General features: G+C 62.8%; 2 protein-coding genes across 2 annotated transcripts in view; one reads left to right on the forward strand and one right to left on the reverse strand.

Annotated features, from left to right (window-relative positions):
* STK32C (serine/threonine kinase 32C) overlaps positions 1 to 841 on the forward strand; it is a 36,682-nt gene extending 35,841 nt beyond the window's left edge. The window contains exon 12 of the mRNA XM_059661670.1: positions 178 to 841. Within this exon, the coding sequence (XP_059517653.1) occupies positions 178 to 325 (148 nt within the window). The 3' untranslated portion in view covers positions 326 to 841. The remainder of the gene's footprint in view (positions 1 to 177) is intronic.
* A 1,434-nt stretch (positions 842 to 2,275) lies between these two features.
* DPYSL4 (dihydropyrimidinase like 4) lies at positions 2,276 to 16,489 on the reverse strand. The gene is made up of 14 exons (XM_059661682.1): positions 16,304 to 16,489; positions 13,259 to 13,347; positions 12,478 to 12,662; positions 10,376 to 10,540; positions 9,251 to 9,312; positions 9,075 to 9,155; positions 8,140 to 8,208; positions 7,600 to 7,720; positions 6,655 to 6,811; positions 6,230 to 6,371; positions 5,376 to 5,546; positions 4,807 to 4,986; positions 3,940 to 4,105; positions 2,276 to 3,143 (listed from the first exon to the last, which is right to left on the reverse strand). Exons 1-14 carry the CDS (start codon positions 16,340 to 16,342, stop codon positions 3,052 to 3,054), a joined length of 1,719 nt encoding a protein of 572 aa, XP_059517665.1. The 5' UTR covers positions 16,343 to 16,489; the 3' UTR covers positions 2,276 to 3,051.
* Positions 16,490 to 17,033: the final 544 nt, after the last annotated feature.

Genomic DNA, 17,033 nt, shown 5'->3' on the forward strand with positions numbered 1-17,033 from the left:
CTACAACCCGCCCACAGCCGCCATCCACTCCCTGCTGGGCCAGCCTGTCCAGGACATGCCGGACACCAGGTCCGTGTCCAGGGCCCCTGAGCCAGGGACATGCTGGAGTGCTCAGGCCAGCGGTCCCTGGGCTGCTGGGGAGGCTGCACAAAGCCCCTCGCTGTGCTTCCCCACCAGGCTGCGGAGGAGCCAGGACCCCACGAGGGAGGCCCTGCCCGCTCCCGAGGCTGGGGATGTGGACGGTGAGGCCTTGGCGGATGGTGAGGACGCGAGCCCCGCCCTGCCCGTGTGCGGCTCCATCTGCCCCTCAGCGGGGAGCAGCTAGGAGCCCGCTGGCCCTGGGGAGGTAACTCAGGCTGCACTGGGGACTCAGTGCACCAGAGGGACAGGCCAAGCAACAACGTTCCCACTGAGCAGCCCGCTGGTCCGAGCACAGACCCCGGCTGGTGGCTCTGCTGTGTCCTGGTCGGTTTCCAGGGAACAGCCTGACCACTGAGCTGCCATCGGCTCTCGGAGGCACACGGTGACAAGGGGCTGTCAGTGTGGCCGAATGGTGGACAAGGCGTGCGCTGCCCCCCGGAGGCTCTGATTATGTGACGGTGGTCCTGGCGGCCTCCCGACCCCTCGCCGGCAGGTCACGGGCTGGGCCGCGTGGTGGACAGGCGCTCTCGTCTCTCACCACCTCTCGGCTGTACATAGGCCTGGAGACCGGCCTGCCGTCGGCTGCCCCACCTGAGCTTGCTACCCAGAGCGTGGGAGGGGCACAGGGCCCACGGTTCTTGTACATGAAGGGGGAGGGCTGTGGGTGGGAGGCCGAGGATGTTTTATAAATACAAACTGTTCCAGCACTTTCTGCGGTGTTTCTGCATATTTTCCCCTCTGGGAATTACAGACCTCTCCGGTGTTTTCCACGTCCTCTGCCTGCCCGAGCGGTCGTGCCGTTCAGGGACATTTGTCCAGGAGTTGAACAGAGCCCCCAGCACCCGTCCCGCTGCCCTGGGTGGGTGCCCGTCCACCCGGGAGCCGCAGAGCTGTGGCAGGGGTGGCGCCTGCTGGGCAGAGGGCCAGGCTGTGGAAGGACAGACCACGGCCATCCATCCCGAGAAGCCGGCTGAGCCAGGTGGAGGTGGGCCGGGCAGAGGGGCCTTGCCGCCCCACTCGCTGGGGTACGGGGATTGCTGTCCGCACAGCTGATGTGCCCAGGTGGGGCTCGGGCCCAGTCACCCCCAGGGAAGCCAGGGTCCAGAGGTGGAGAGCCCTGCAGGCTGCCCTGTGGGTGGGACAGACCCCAGAGAAAGTTCTGGGTAGAGACCTGTGATGTCAGAGGCAAGAAGGCGGGGGGAGGTCTGGGGTTTTGTATAAACATAAGTCTACGTGAGCATCTGAGACTCCAGGGGACAGCAAGCCTGTTCCCCTTGTGGGAAGCAGGGATGCGTGTGTCTGGCTCCATGTCACCCAGTCTCTCCCAGGGCAGGGGATGTGGTGCTGCAGACGCCAGCCTCAGTGGAGCCCCAGGAAGCAGCTGGCGGGCTGCCCTGGCCAGACCCAGCCAGAGGAAGCCCCAGAACTCGGTGGGACCAGCAGGACAGACAGGCTGCCCCAGGCCAGCCTGATCTCCCTGGCTTGTCTTCCCCGTGACCATGACCATCCTGCTGGTGTGTGGGGGTGGGGGGGCAGTGAGGGGGGAGGAAGACACCCTTCTGGGAGCATTCCTCGCCTGGGGCACAGAACCAGAACCGTTTTTATGAGAAAGAGGCTGAGGTGAGGAGATTGGCTCAACCTTCTTCTGAAAGGTTCTGGCAGCCTAGCCTCAGGGTTTGGATCGGAGCCCTGGGCTGCTCTGCCTTGGGGGAGCGGGGCCCAGGCTGTGTGTGTGGGCAGGGGCACCACACTTAGGCCTGGCAGCTTGCTGGAGGAATCAGCTCACAGCCATGCAGCCCCCCAACCTTCCGCTTGTGGCTTGGGCCCATCTGGTCAGAATGTGGGTGGAGGTCCTCCCAGTCTGCCCCTGACCCTCTGGCCCTCTGGCTGTCCCTGACCCACAGGCCTGGGCTCAGGAGCAGGTCCCCAGACCCCCTTTCCTAAGGGGATCCATCCCCACCACTCAGACCCAGCCCTGCCCCTTCCCAGCGTAGGCTGAGCAGCATGTCCCTGTGGGTGGTCCTGAGGTCCAAAGCCAGTCTAGGGGCCAGCAGGAGGGTCTGGGGTGGGGGGACGAGGGGGGCGGCGCAAAACCCACTCACGCGGGGATGGTGCAGGGGCCAGAGAAGTCGGGCAGCTTCCAACCCAGATGCCTTTAATTGAGCCAGTGCCCACCAGACTGGTGGCAGTGCTGCGGCCGGCTGGGTGGCATGCAGAGTCCTGGCTACAGTTGTCCTCACCGCACAAAACTGCTGCTCTACCGCACTACTGGATGCACACTTAGTGACAAGATGGGGGCATCCTAGCTAAAGGTCCTAACTCCCCTTGGAGATGGGCGACTACGAAGGCGGAGGTTTGGTCCTTGGAAGAGTGTACAACGCGGCTGGGAAGCCACTCGACTGGGAAGCCAGGCTGCGCTCAGCTCCCGGCGGGTCCCTGAAGTCACAGCAGCCCCGGTGGGGCTCAGCTCTCGGCGCTGCTCCTGTGCCGTGACAGGCTGGGCCGGGGCTGGGGGCCGGGACCGGGGCACAGGCTGTAGCTCTGCAGAGAGGCAGACGGCAGAGCCGGGACTTCGAGGGGCAGTGATGCACACGGGGAGGAGGGGGGCAAACCCCAACCCCTTGGCCTGTGTGTGTTGTGAGGCCCCGGGGGTTCCCACAGCCCTGCCTTCATGGGGCACCTAGCACCCGGCCCAGGCAACCTGAGCTGTCCCTGGCAGTGGCACCTCCCCAGATTCAGCCCTCATAACAGGGCCTGGGACCCCCAAAATGAGAGTTTCTGGGGAGGGGAAGGGAAGACCAAGCACCTTTCAAAGTCAGTTCAACAAAGGGGAGCTAACAGGGAGAGTGAGCCCCACGCCGCCTGTCTGGGACAGCACCCGCTGCTCACACCCTGAGCACTGAGTGAGGTCTAGGACAGCGAGGTGATGTTGGAACGTCCACCAGGGGGCGCCATGATCTTCTGGGCTGTGCGTCTGGCAATGTGGTCATCTGCCTGAGATCCTGCAGAAAGGGCAGGGCACGGGCGTAGGGAGAGGTTGCAGACACGGCCACATCCAAAGGCCAGGATTGCAGAACCCGCCCCCTGCAAGGGTCCCTGACGCTCCCCAGATGGCAGGTGCTCCTGTCACTGAGGCCTCGGATGCATAGGACAGCAAGGCCAGCGTTTACAGCAGGCAGGGGCCTGGAGGTCAAGGTCCACCCTCTGGGAAGTCTTCCTGGAGCAGAAGCCAGTCCTGCCTCATCCCTCCAGGGGGTCTCAGGCTGTCCCTGAGACGGGAGAGGCCTGTCCCTAGCTTTTAAGATGATCCAGATTTCAAAGGGGACCTTCCCCTGCCCTATGTCCCCAGGAGGTGAGCAGGGATTGCCATCACCTTCCCAAGAGGGAGCACGAGACAAGTCCTCACGGGGCAGGTGAGCCCCACCCAAGAGCTGGAAAGGGAGGTGTCTGGCTCTGGTTTGCAGGGAGACCCTGGGCCCAGTGCTTCTGGAAGGCTCTGTCACACAGCATGCTGGGAGGTCCCTGACCAGAGGCATGTCCCTGAAGACCCTTCTTCATGTGCCTCACACACCACGGCGGGTGGCAGGGCTGCTAGGGCTGGAGCAGCCGGACTCCACCTGGCACTTGGGTCCCACAGAGGCTGGGCATCCCACGCTCACCCTGGGCTCAGAATGACAGCCCCAGGCAGGTCCTGGGGCCGGAAGGGGCTTCCAGGTGGGTCTTCCCCCGCCCCCCCACCCCCCCACACAGCCCCTCGCAGGGCAATGGTCTTCACTCACAGACACAGGCTCAACTCACCAGACAAGCTGAACCCCGACTGGTGCAAGTTCCGCACGGGCGGCACTGAGATCTTCCCGGGGCAGGACGCGCGGGCCTGGGAGCCACCCCCGGGCTTGGCGGGCACCATCACCTCGTGGACCGGCCCATCGTAGAGGCCTCGGGGCACGCCGTGAATCTCTGCCAGCTGCAGGTCAAGGGAGCCAGGCGTGAGGGGGCTGAGGCACCCACAGCTGGAGGGCAGGGGCTCCTGCCAAGAGCCTGACCACTCTACTCTGTTCCAACGTCAGGGTCAGGTTCAGGGAGCAGCTTCTGGGCCCTGACAGCCTGAGTTAGAGCAGGCACCACACCCCTCCCCAGGGGACGGCCCCCAGGCAGCTCACTCTCAGTTCAGACATCCTTTGAGTGTGCCTGTGTGCATGCGTGTTCATGTGTGTGCACATGTGTGCATGCAGCAATCACTTAGGCATGCAGCGTGGAACCTAGGCCGATACCTGGTGCAACCATCAGACGCAGGGTTAGGGGAAGAGAAGGTAAAGATAAGGAAAAGTGCTCATGGTGTCCAAGTTCACAAGAGCCGTTGTGGAAAGCTCACGCCCTGCTGATGATCACGTGCACATCTGCTCACGGAGAAACCCTGGAGGCCCTGCTTCTGTGTCCACAGTAGTTTACTTGGGGAGGTGCCACTCATGACTCTATTTCCCTCTGTCTGGGCTTTGCACAGACGTGGGTCGCTTGGGAAATAAACGCTCACAGGGCCAGCCCTGGAACCCACCCCCGGAGCAGGCCTGCGCTGCTGGGCAGGGGTCGGGGCTGACCCGGAACAGAAACCTCCCGGACGCTGGAAGGTCCGAGGACTCCCGCCTTGCACGCTGGCCCGGGCCGTACCCTGTTGCGCGCCTTGATCCTCTTGTAGACGAAGTCCGGGAACGTCTTCCGAGGAATGAAGCGGCCGGCCCCCGGAGTGACCAACAGGTGCCCATCCTCCAGGACCACCCTGCCCTGACTGATGACCACCGTGGGGGCTCCTCGGCACTCCACGCCTTCAAAAATGTTGTACTCCACATTCTGGGGGGACAGGACGAGAGTCCACACCACCCTCAGGACACCCCTCGGGCTGCCAGCCTCGGGGTGGGGGGGCGGGTCTGAGTGCCCGTGCTTGACCTCTGATGGGAGGCAGCCAACTCGGCGGGACCAGAACCAGCAGGAACTGGCCGCACCCTCCTGGGCTTGTCTCTGAGTCCCATTTCTTAGAAGGACAAAGAGCACATGGGTGAGCTTGCCCTGGGTAACTCGCCCTCCGGGTGGGCAGGCACGTGACACTCTGCAGCAATCTCCAGACAGGCGTCCCAGCTGAGGGGGGCAGAGCTGCCCCCGACGGCCATCCTGGAGCCCCGGGAAGGCTGCCAGGCCCCAACCCCACCCTGACCCTGACTCGGGGACCCGGCTTCGCTCACCAGGTTGTGGCTCTTGGCAGAGATGATTTTCGTGGCCTTGGGGTTCCAGATCACCAGGTCAGCGTCGGAGCCCACAGCCACGCGCCCCTTCCTTGGGTAAAAATTGAAGATTTTGGCTGCATTTGTACTGGTCACAGCAACGAACTCGTTCTCGTCCATTTTCCCTGAGGCCTGGGAAGCAAGAAGGGGAGCTGAGAGGTCTGGGGCTTCGTGGGGCCCAAGGCCCCGCCCCCCAGGGCAGCGACAGCACCCGACAGCACCCGCTCACACTCCCAGGGCACATGGATCGGTCCATCTCAGCCAGCCAGTGCTCTCCCCCTTCCTGTGCCCAACGCCTGGTCCCGGGGCTCACTGAGTGGTGAGTGGAGAAGGCTCCAGGTCTGTGTGCCCTGAGGGACATGACTGTTTCCCCGTGTGGCCAGGAGGCCTGGGGAAGCAGGGCGGTGAGGGGGGCCGGGGTCTGGGCCTCAGTCCAGGGAAGGGCCGGGGTTGGGGGGCGAAGGGGACCAAGGAAGCCAGGCAGAGCTTTCCGAGTGAGGCGGGAGTCTGGATCGCAGGCATGATGGGGAGACCACTAGCACCGCAGAGGATAACACCATCGGAAAGGGGTCCCACTCGCTCTGAGCTGCCTGCACAGATGTGACATGAGAACCGGAGGGGGGGGGCCTTGGGGGGACCAGAACCGATGTCTGAGGAGCCCTGGGTGAGGGCGGGAGCAAGGACACGCTGGGGCCCACACACTGGACTCATTCCGCACGGTGTTTCCCGGCTAAGTGCTTCCCACTCTGCTGAGCCAGCAGATCCCAAGGCAGCCGGCTCCGGACGGTGCACGGTGCCCAGGCCCCGGGACTCACCACGCACTTCTCCCAGACCACCGACATGCGCTCCTCCACACCGTTGGTGCCCTCGGGGATGAGAGTGAAGTTGTCTTTGCCGACGGCCTTCTGGGCAGTGGTGAAGGTGCAGTGGGCACTGCCCGTCACCTGGAGGTCCCCGCTGAGAACAAGCGAGTCAGGGAGCCCAGAGGGGCCTGGCCCTCCTGAGCCAGCCAAGGCCGCTCGGCTCCACCCCCACGTGGCCCAGCGCACCCACAGGGCCAGAGGTGGTCTGTGAGGGCAGCGCTGGGCAGAGCTGCGCCTCGCTGTGGGGGTGGGGCCGGGGCAGATCAGGGTGGGTGCTCTGGTGCGGCCCAGGGTTTGTGTGGGAGAAGCCTGGAGCTGCCAGCAGGCCGAGGTCGTGCACACAGGCCCACCTGGGGCCACCCTGAGCGTCTCCTTACCTGGCCAGCAGGGAGGTGAGGTGGTCTGCGGTGGTGGGGTCCGGGTTGATGGGGGGGGAAGTGACGAAGGCCGCGGCCTTTGCCCAGTTCTTGCTCCAGTAATGCGAGCCGTCAGTGCCCAGGCTGGCGGTGAGGGGCTCCCCAAACACGACCACCCCTGTAGTGAGGCCCGTGAGAGGCACCCCACGCCTGCATGCCCCCAGGACCCAAGCAGGGTGGAGGACTGGGCACTGCACTGCCCCTCAATTTCCTGACCCTGCACAGCTTGTCCCTCTCCTCTGGGGCACCAGGCAGGCAGGGGGTCAGGCCTGCCAGGCACTCCACTGGGCCACAGGCTGAGTGAGACCCCGTCAGCTCGCTGCTCGCCCCCTGCTGGTCTGCATGGACACATACGTGCTTTTCTTATTTACCCCCTGCCTCCAGCTGTGTGGGTGCTCTGTGGGCAGAGAGCACCCCAGCTTTCAGGATGTGCACTCCAGCTCCTGGGTGCACAGAGGTGCCCAGCGAACAGTAGTGTGGGGTGCCAGGTGGGGTCAGCTGGACAAGATTCCATTGCACTAAAATCAGGCTCCCTCACAGCACGCTTCCCCGGGGAATCCTGACCATGATGACCCCAGGGCCATCCTGGAGCCCCTGGAAGGGACTAGCCCAAGGTCATGGGGCATGTCCACTGTCACACACAGGTCCTGTGTCTCCACAGGCCCCTCTGTTTGCTTTAAGGCCCCTGGTGAGCAGCTGCTGCTCCCCCGCAGGCCACGCAGCCCAGCCCTGGAGTCCCTGGCATGAGGCCCCTCGGTGAGGAGGCCAGGCTGGATGACAAGCTGCTTCTCAGTCATACCTGCCCTACTCTGAGCCTCAGTGAAGCCAGCCAAGTTCCCGGGAGGTGAGGGTGACCCCTGACCCCCCAGACCCTCACCAACATGGGGGTCCAGGCCCAGGACTCACCCTTGCGCTTGGCCCGGGCCACCACGTCAGCCGCAGCCTTGCTCATCACCTTGGTGACGTACAGGGGGCAGTTGGCCTGCTTGGCGATGGTGACGGCACGGTACACGGCCTCGGCCTCCACCTGGGGACAGGGATGCTCAGGCCAGGCGAGGGCCTGGGGAACCCTGACCATGCTGACTCCCAGGGCCATCCTGGAGCCCCTGGGAAGGGACTTGCTCAAGGTCACAGGGCATGACGGTCACACACAGATGCTGGGCCCAGAGAGGGCACCCCTGGGTAGGTGAGGACCCCAGCTTGGGGCTCGGTGCCCAGGATGGGGTGACCCACATAGTTCCCAGGCCCTGACCATGCCACCTTTCAGCCTTGAGTACGGGCTTGGGGTGACCAGTGGTCATAGGGGACATGTGCCTGGTGGGGGAACAGGTGAGGACAGCATGGCCGTGGCCCTGCCCGGACCATGAACCCAGACCCACCCCCAGAGGAAGGCGGCATCTGGGGCGCAGTCAGTGCCAAGGTGCACGCGGCGGGCACAGCGCCTACCTCGTCGGGGTGACTGAGCACGTGGCCCTCGGGGCCGGTGATGCCGAGCTCCAGCAGCCGCTTCTGCTCCTACAGAAACCAACCAGGTGCCACGTTCCCGCCCAGGTGCGCCAGAGCCCGGAGCCGCAGCCAGGGCGTGCGGGCCACCGCCCAGGGGCAACCACTGGCTGAGGCTGAGTCCAGGCCCCCAGCATCACCAACCACAGAGAATGCAGAGCAGGCGAGGAGTGACTGCTGCTCCCCGAACTACAGATGGGAGAACGGGGCTTGGAGAGGGCAAGGGACTCGCCCGAGGTCACAGGGTTCTTGGCGTCGGGGCTCAGATGACGCCACAGGCTTGCCTGCCAAGCTGGGTGTGCACTGGGGGATCTGTACAGGCGGGGTGGGCGGACCACCCCCCAGGCCCCAGAGGAGCCCCCTGAACCTCCCAGGTGCCCCGATGCACCTGCACCTGAGGGGCCACCAAAGGCGCGAGGAGAAAAACATCAAGTGCAGGGCACAGAGCTCGTGGGCGCCCCCCTCACAGCCCGGACCGAGGGGAAGGCGATGGGCAGGACCCCACCTGGGGTGTGACTGAAGGACAGGCACTGAGCCCACACGTGCGCCCACTGGTCAGAAAGAAAACAAAGCCAGCTCCCTGAGGGGCCTCCATCCCTGGGGCCGGGAAGCCCAAACCCCCAGTCTCAGTACCCCCAACAAAGCAACATTTTGGTTTGGAAGAACTTTTGATAAGTGTGATGACCATGGAAAAATCGATGGCAGCAAAAGGTTCCCCTAACTCCCTGCTTGCTTGACCTTTGACCTGGGCAAACTACCTCCTGAACATGTTCGATATTCCCTCCCTCGGGGTTGGTGGGATTAAGTGCTCACATCCTGGTGTCCAGGAGTCACCCTCGCCCTCACCCCTCGCCGCGCCCAGGCAGCCCAGCCCGCACCTCCTCCACGATGTCTCCGTTCTCTGCGTGCACTTGGGCCAGGGCTCCCAGGTCCCGGATGATGCTGAAGATCTCATACATCTGCGAGGAGAGGCACACGAGCCGTAAGGGGGCGTCTCTCCTGGCAGCAGCCTGAGAGACACCTGCGGGCCCCTCCTCTGGGCACCGGTCCCTACCTGGCTGTCGGTGCACTGGCATCTGTCTTTGTATGCCATGAAGACCAGGAAGGAGTTCACACCTGGAGGAGAGGCAGGAAAGGGTGAGACGCTCAGCTGTCGGGGTGATGCCTGGGAGCCTCCCCGCCTCCCCCATCTCCAGAGGTGCCAGGTGGGATGGTCCCTCTCCATGGCCGTCTCCCCAGCTGGCATGGCAGCCCTTGGGCACCAGGCCCACACACACTTACCGATAAAAGGTGATGAAGGAGGGCGTCTGCCAGGCCCCCTCACCTGCCCCTCAGGCCCTGGGATCAGGGACCAATGGCTCCCCAGTAGCGAACGCAGATGAATCCCTCACAAACATGCCTCTGGGCCCCGTCACCCCTCTCTAACTCCGTCTAACTTTTGTCAAATCCACTATGAACCTGGATATGGTTTTAGCTTCAGGACTTTCAATCAAAAAGCTTAGCCCTCGCCCAGGCTGGTATGGCTCAGTTGGTTGGGCATCATCCTTTGCACCAAAAGGTGGAAGGTTTGATTCCCTGTCAGGGCACACGCCCAGGTTGAGGGTTCATCCCTGGTTGGGGCATCTGCAGGAGGCAGCTGATCGATGTTCTGCTTTCATATCGATGCGTATCTCTCTCTCCCTTTCCCTTCCCCTCTCTCTAAAAAAAAAATAAAAAAATAGTAAACTAAAAAAATGTAATTACAAAAAACTTAACCCTTGATGATGGACTGGCCCGTCATCTGCACGGGCAGCATAGAGCACTGAGGGTGCTAACACCTCCTCCTTCTAACCGGGTCTTCATTGCCAGGAAAACGAATATCACGTTTCCTCCACCCACGACCACGAGACAAGGGAGCTGCGGTGACAGCTGTGACCACTGTAACGAGGACAGTTACAAGATCTGTCCCTCAGGCTGGGAGGCGAGGACCTTAGCCTGGATCCTCTGGAAGCAGAACAGACCCTCGAGTGACTCTTGTCCAACTTCCCCCACCTCCTGGCCACCTGCCCTGGGGCCAGACGGATGTAGAGCCCAGCACGGAGGGGCAGCCCAGGAGGGGGCTTCCCACCGAGACCAGGGAAGCCCAGGCCCCTGTCTGCCCTCCTGCCAGCCAGCCCCCCTCAGCCCTGTGGGCACTCACCCTTGTCCTTGACCAGGGCCTCCAGCTCCTCCCTGATGCTCTCGTGCCAGCGGGGGATGTCCACGTGCAGGGAGTAGTCGCAGCAGGCCCCGGCATCCGCCCGCTCCCGCCACTGCTCGTAGGCCGCCAGCAGGCTCACACCCACGTCAGGGAACACGTGGTCCACTGCGGGGGCAGTGCAGTCAGCCGAGCCCCCAGCACGGGAACTGGAATGACCTCGACCTCCAAGGAGGTCATGTTAACAAGAGATCAGGAACAAGACAGGAGATGCCACAGGCACCTTAACGGGGGCTGTCCCTGCTGTAAACCTGCTCATCAGCTCTGTCCAGAGAGGCATCGGCCCCATCTCCTCAGCCTCTCTCTGAGCTGAGACAATCCACCTCGCCCCCCGATGCACACATCACAGCTCAAGAGCATGGGTGGCAGCTAAGGAAGGGCCTGACCCTCCAGCACAGGAGCACCTTGAGGTGGGGAAGGGAGGGCGCCGCTGTCCTCGGTGCTGGACCTGGACGCCTGCCCAGAACAGCGGTGTAGGACTGGCTTCCCATGAGCCTTCCAGACTGCACACACCTTCATCAGTGCCACCCATCCCACTCATCCCCTGGGGAGGCTGGGAGTGCACACACTGCACTGTCAGCCCCTCACCTGCCAACCTCAAACCCAAGGTCCAAACCCTGCTCACAGCCTCCCCTGGGCGAGGGAAGAGCTGGGAGTGCGGTGGCCAACAGGAAGGCACCACCCCAGGGTCCTGGCAGGTGCTGTGCCTCCCTTCAGCACAGCCCTTACAGGGCTCCTGTGCTCCACAGCTCAGATGGGGAAGCCAGGACCCTGCGGGAGCAGGTGCCTGTCCCACCCTGAGGGCCATGCATAGCTCCAGGCCGGTGCTGGCAGGTGAAGGAAGCAGATGGCTCGACAGAGCCAGCCCCGAGCCTGTAACATCTCTCCATCCTCTCAGCCACACCTCACAGCCTTGGCATTGGCACGGGCAGGTGATGTCAACCACAGAGGTGTCCTGGCCGGCCGGGGCCACCAGTGACCAGCATGAGCAATGGCCTGAAACGACCAGTCTCCTGAGTCCATCTAAAAGATGGATGGACCGTTGCGGGGTTTTTCACATCTTGGTTGAGTAAACCAAACCACGCCATGATTCTGACAGTGGCTAACTGTCACTGGTGGAGTAGCCCACAGTCCTCAGCGCGGCCTTCCCTGGCGGCAGTCACAGAGCGTTTCCTGTGCACCAGGCGCCACAAAGCACCTCTGTGCGTGAGCTCGCTTCCTCCTCCTGCTGCCTGACAGATGGGGCAAGTGTGGCCTGTTCAGCCGGCTGTTATCTGAGGCCACACAGCTAAACATGGTGGAGCCAGCGCCCAACCTGGTTTGTGAGACCCGGCACAGCAGGCACGGCTGCACTCGGCATTCGAGGCTGCAAGACAGGGGTTTGGCCTGCTATCTCATCCTGGCTCCTGAGCTTGCCAAGAGAGGGAACACCACACAAGCTGGCACCTGGGGCTTCTCCTCCGAGCTCAGAGGGTTTTGTGAGGACAACACAGGAGCTGCAGCCCACCAGGACGGTGCTCGCGCCTGGCACAGAGCCAGCTCAGAGAAACGGTACTTCTGGTGGTGCTGAGAGAGTAACAGTAAGTTTTGTCATCCTTTTCCTAAAGACACAGCACCTGTTTTTCATTCTTCTTGACACAGGCAGGAGCTTGCTGCAACCCAGGCCTCAGCGGGGGAGAAGTTGACGCACAAACCCATCTGGCATTTCAGGTGACACAACCCCTCGCTTGCCCAAAGCATCGGAGTTTTCCAAACCTGGTCCCCGGCCAGCCGCTGGCTTCCCAGGAAATAATGAATAACTGGGCACTTGTCCATGCGCTCCCACAGACTCCCAGGGGCACCCCAGAGCTGGCCAGGCAGGATGGCCAGCCTGAGAAACAGAAGCGATGAGGGAAGGCACTCCAGGGCTTTGCAGATCGGGATGTGATAGAGGAAAAATGGGACTGAGAAAAAACCCAGCATGCAAACCACTTCCTGCAACACACACACACCCGGCCAGAGCACCGAGGTGGGGGCCGGACGCTGCCCGACCCGGGGACACTCACATATCATGGTGGTCCCTCCCGCGAGGGCTGCCTTGGTGCCCTGGCAGAAGTCGTCAGCCGGGGTCATGCCCAGGGCAGGCATCTGCAGCCTCGTGTGCACGTCGACACCTCCTGGAAGGACCAGCAGGCCATGAGCATCAATGGTTCGGATGCCCCCAGGGACGATGAGGTTTTCCCCAATTTGTCTGAAAGCAGCAAAGGGAGATGTCGCTGGTTAGAAAGAGCCCAGGTCACATGCGTGGGCTCCCCGGCAACGCGGTGGAGCAGGGACACGTGAGCTTGGGCTCCTGTCCTGAGGGAGAGGGCCACACGGCCAGGGCTCCACGGGACTCCGGAGACTGTCAGAGCAGTGAAGTGGCTCAACACAGCTGGCCCTAGTGGAGGATCTAGCCCCGTGTGCACGTCACAGCCCTGGTGGTGTCCACTGAGGCGTCCACTTGCCCTTTGCTGACTAGTGGCTGGAGATGCTTGACATAGAAGCAGAGAAGCTAATAGGTGTGGTCAATACGTATTTATTAAGCACCCACTGTGAGCCCCGAATTGTCCCAAGGCTGTGATGGTGCAAGAAATGTGGTGGATGCCATAGTCCTGTTTCCTGAGACCTTACGACTGGACCTTATGGTGAGATTAGTCACTCAAGGCCTGGGCTAGAGCTGCTTGCAGGGAATGAGGTTTCGGAAAAGAAAAAACACTGGCATGGATTTCACAAGACTGAGCGTCCTGGATCACGTGCAACCAGTGCACTCTAGGGCCTGCGAAGGGATTCTTAACAGAAACTTACTTTACCAAACCGTCTTCCACGTACAAATCAGCATAAAAGGACTGGTCATCGTTCACAACCTTCCCACCTTTGATCAGAAGGCGATCACTCTATTGCAAACAAACAAACAAACAAACAAAATGGATAAGTTTTCTCCAAACCGAGTTACCCAACATTGTTAGTACAACCTCTCACTCTGGATTTACAACTGAAACATTGGCGCACAATCTGTACACGTAAAACCCAACAGAAAAGCCAGCAGCATCTACCATCCGAAAGAACAGGGCAGAGGCAGCTGCAGTCGGGGGCACCATCACTCACTCCTTAGGGCCTTGCGCCCACCCAGCCCCCTCCTACTCTGCAGAACCCCTTCCCCCCCGCCCCACAGGCCCTCACTCAGCCTCCCCCTCTGCTCTCCTCCCAAAGGCAAAAAGATGAACAGGGGAACTGGCTTTTCACTGTCAACAAAAAGCCCACATTAGTGAGAATGAGTGGTGCAATGAAATGGGTTATATTTACATCTTCAAGTTTACCATCTAACTCAATATCCAGCTGAGGACAGAGATGAGCAAAGTCCTACCATGTCCGCGCTGGCCCGGAAAGTCTGCCCCGCTCTTTCCATCCCCTCTCCTCCCCGCATGGCCTCAGCGAAATCACATGCAAGGCCATCAGACTGTGACAAACACAGGAGACAAAGAGGAGGACATGATGGATGGTGGGGGAGGAGACGTGGCTGCTTCGGGGAAGGAGAGGGCCTGTCTGAGGGGCTGAAGCAGGAGGCCACACAGCCCATGCAAAGGCCCTGCAGCTGGAAAGAGCTTGAATTAATATAAAACCCAAGAGGAAGCTGGGGGCTGGAAACTTCTGAGCGAGGGGAGAGGCCCAGGGCTGACGGGGTGGCCCTGGGATCCATGGAGGGCCCTCAGCGGGTTTAAGCCTGGTAAGGGATGTTTGCAGGAGGTCACGTTGGCTCTGCACAGAACGTAGAACCTGGCGTTTAATGATGGAAACAGGCCCGTCGCTTGGGTGGTGTCTGAGGTTGTCCAGGTGAGAGGAGAGGCCTTGGACCAGGATGAGAAATGGACCCCAGAAGGGCTGCTGATGGGGAAGCCATGGGGGTGAAGGGCCAGGAAGGCATCAGGGTGACCACAGGTGCTGGTGCTGCCTGGAGGCATCCCACGCGGGTGAACAAAGTGTCAGGGAGCAAGGCCAGCTGTCCGTGGGTCCGCCCCACAGCACAGCTGGGACACGGGCAGGGGCTGAGCCAATGCTCACAGCCATAAACCCTTCTGAGCATCCCTCCAAATGTTGGGAGAAAGTGTGGTGTGGTGCCTCCCAACTGCCCGGCCCCAGGCCGCAGGGGTGATGGTCTGACCTCGGGGAGAATAGAGAAGAGCAGAGTGTAGACCGATGCGGATGAGGGTCCAAGTTTGCAGCACTTTCCTCAGGGCTCCCTACGACTCCGCCCCGTGGCAAAGCCTACCACACTTCACGGGAGGCCTGACCGGGTGCCCACCCAGAGGCCTGGCCAGGGCTCCAGCCAGAGCCTCTGGCCCCTTACACACCATCAGCCCGATGCCAAGAGGACCAGGCCACGGGTGTGGTCAGTGGGAACGCTAGGAGCCTACCATTAAATAACGCATTACTTATGAGCCGTATTACTTACTCTCCGTTCTTACTGACACCTAAGAGCTTGTACCTAATGGATTACAGCCTCCTCTACAAAAGGGCGGACGAAGTGCCCTGGCCAAAGGCAGACCCCTCCTTATACAGCCCAGAGCTAAGGATGAGCTTGCACTTTAATGGGCTGAGAAGTATTTTCTAAAAGTCCCGGCTTTGGAAAAGTGGTATGAAATCCACACTTCACCCTCCCCGAGTGAGGAAGAGACTGGTGCTCTGCCCCCCCCCTTACCCCACACCCCACACCCCACACACGGTTCTCAGGTATTTGAACCCAGACTCTGGGAACTGACTGGGTTTGGAACCAAGCAGATGAGATGGGGGTCCATGCTCAGGATGGGGGCGGATGGAAGGGGTCCTCCTGCCCCTCCCCCCCTCCATCCCTCCCCACTCCCCTCCTCCTCCCCCTCCCCCATCCCTCCCCACTCCCCTCTTCCTCCCCCTCCCCCCATCGATCCCCACTCCCCTCCTCCTCCCCAGCCAGCCACAAGCAGGAGCCTTCCCTCTGGTTCGGTATCTCAGGAAATGAGACCCCACCACCCTCCCACCGAGGCCAAGTCCAGAGTTGGGTCCGAAACTCTGAAACTCCTCGGGCCCTCGGGCGCCACTGTCCAGCTGGGGCCCAGGCGCCTGCCTCCCCTCCTCCCTCCCCCCCTCCCTCCACCTCCCTCCCTCCGCGGGGCTCCTGGCGTCTGGAGCGGTGGCTTTGTCTCCGGGCAGCCAGGGGTGGAGGTCTGACCTCCCGCACCGCAGCGTGTGGTGTCTGGGCGTCTCTGCTCCCCGAGGGATGGGGTGCCCTGCTCGGCAGCTAATAAGCTCGCTTTCCCCGGTGTCTCCGAACCCCGGAACCTTGAGGGGCTCGGGCCGCCACGGGCTCTGGGCCGAGCCGGGCCGAGTCGCTTTGTCTCGAACCAGAGCTCGGGCGCAGCGGAGGGTCTAGGGGCGGCTGGCCTGGGGCGAGGTGCGCAGGGCGGCATCTCCGCGCCCCAGGCCGGGCTGGCGGCGCCAACAAAGGGCCGCGTCCACCCGCCAACTCCGAGGCGGAGGCAGAGCCGAATCCGCCGCCTCGCCGCCGGCCAGGCCTTCGCGGGGACAGAGGCGCGTCAGCGCTTCGGAAAGCAGCCCGGCCACGGGCCCCGGGCGCAGAGGGGTCCCGGGAAGCGGGAAGCGGGAAGCGGGAAGCGCCTGGGCCTGGGCGCTCGGCTCTCGGAGACCTCAACCCCCGGCGGCGGCGCGTGAAGGGTCACAGCCCGGACAGGCGGTCGGCCCGGCGCGGGGGCTGGGTCCGAGGGCCAGGGGCCTGGCACAGGAGGGAAGGTCCACCCCGGGCCAGGAGGCCAAGCCCCGCCGGCGGTGGGCAGAGGGTGCGGGGCGGAGCGGGCTCACCGTGATCCGGGGGATGCTCTTCTTGCCTTGGAAGGACATTGTCCTCCTAGAGCGGGTCCGGCTGGGGGTCCCGGGCAGGGGCCGCTCGCGCCGGGCGGGGGAGGTGCAGAGCCCGGAGCGGGGTGGGGGCGCCGGGTGTCCAAGTGCGAGCCAGCCAGGCCGCGCAGCTCCCGTTCCCGGCCCCGCCCTCGGCCAGGCCCCGCCCCGCGGCTTATCAAGCCCCGCCCCTGTCAGGTTCAGGTCCCTCCCTCCTGCCCCTCAACCACCTGGCCCAGGGCCCCAGGCCCCAGGCCCCAGCACTGACCACAAGACCAGCCCGCGCAGGCGTGAACCCGCGGAAGCGCTGGGTGCAGAGGGGACAGAATTGCAACAGATGCGAGTTCGTGTACGTTTGAAGTCTGCACCCCCTCCCGCCCCCAAGGAGGTGGGAGAGGTCGGTCAATGTCTTGCCAGGACAGCCAAGGGCCGGCTGCCAGTTCCCTGGTGACCTGAGGCACCCAAGGCCGCAGGGATGGAACCCGATCTCAAGTTCAGGCCCAGGCACTCCAGGAGCACTCCGTCCAGGAAGTGTCTCTGGCCAAAGCCAAGCTCCTTCGAGGATAACCCGCCCCGGTCGGAGCGCTGGGCTATGCGCTGGCCCGGGATGGGGCGATGGAGACACCTCCCAGCGAGGCTGCTGCAGGGCCAGCGCACGAATTTTGGGGAAGGAGGAAGGGGGCCACGTTGGAGA

The sequence above is a fragment of the Myotis daubentonii genome, chromosome 13, assembly GCF_963259705.1.
Source record: "Myotis daubentonii chromosome 13, mMyoDau2.1, whole genome shotgun sequence".
NCBI classification, from domain to species: domain Eukaryota; kingdom Metazoa; phylum Chordata; class Mammalia; order Chiroptera; family Vespertilionidae; genus Myotis; species Myotis daubentonii.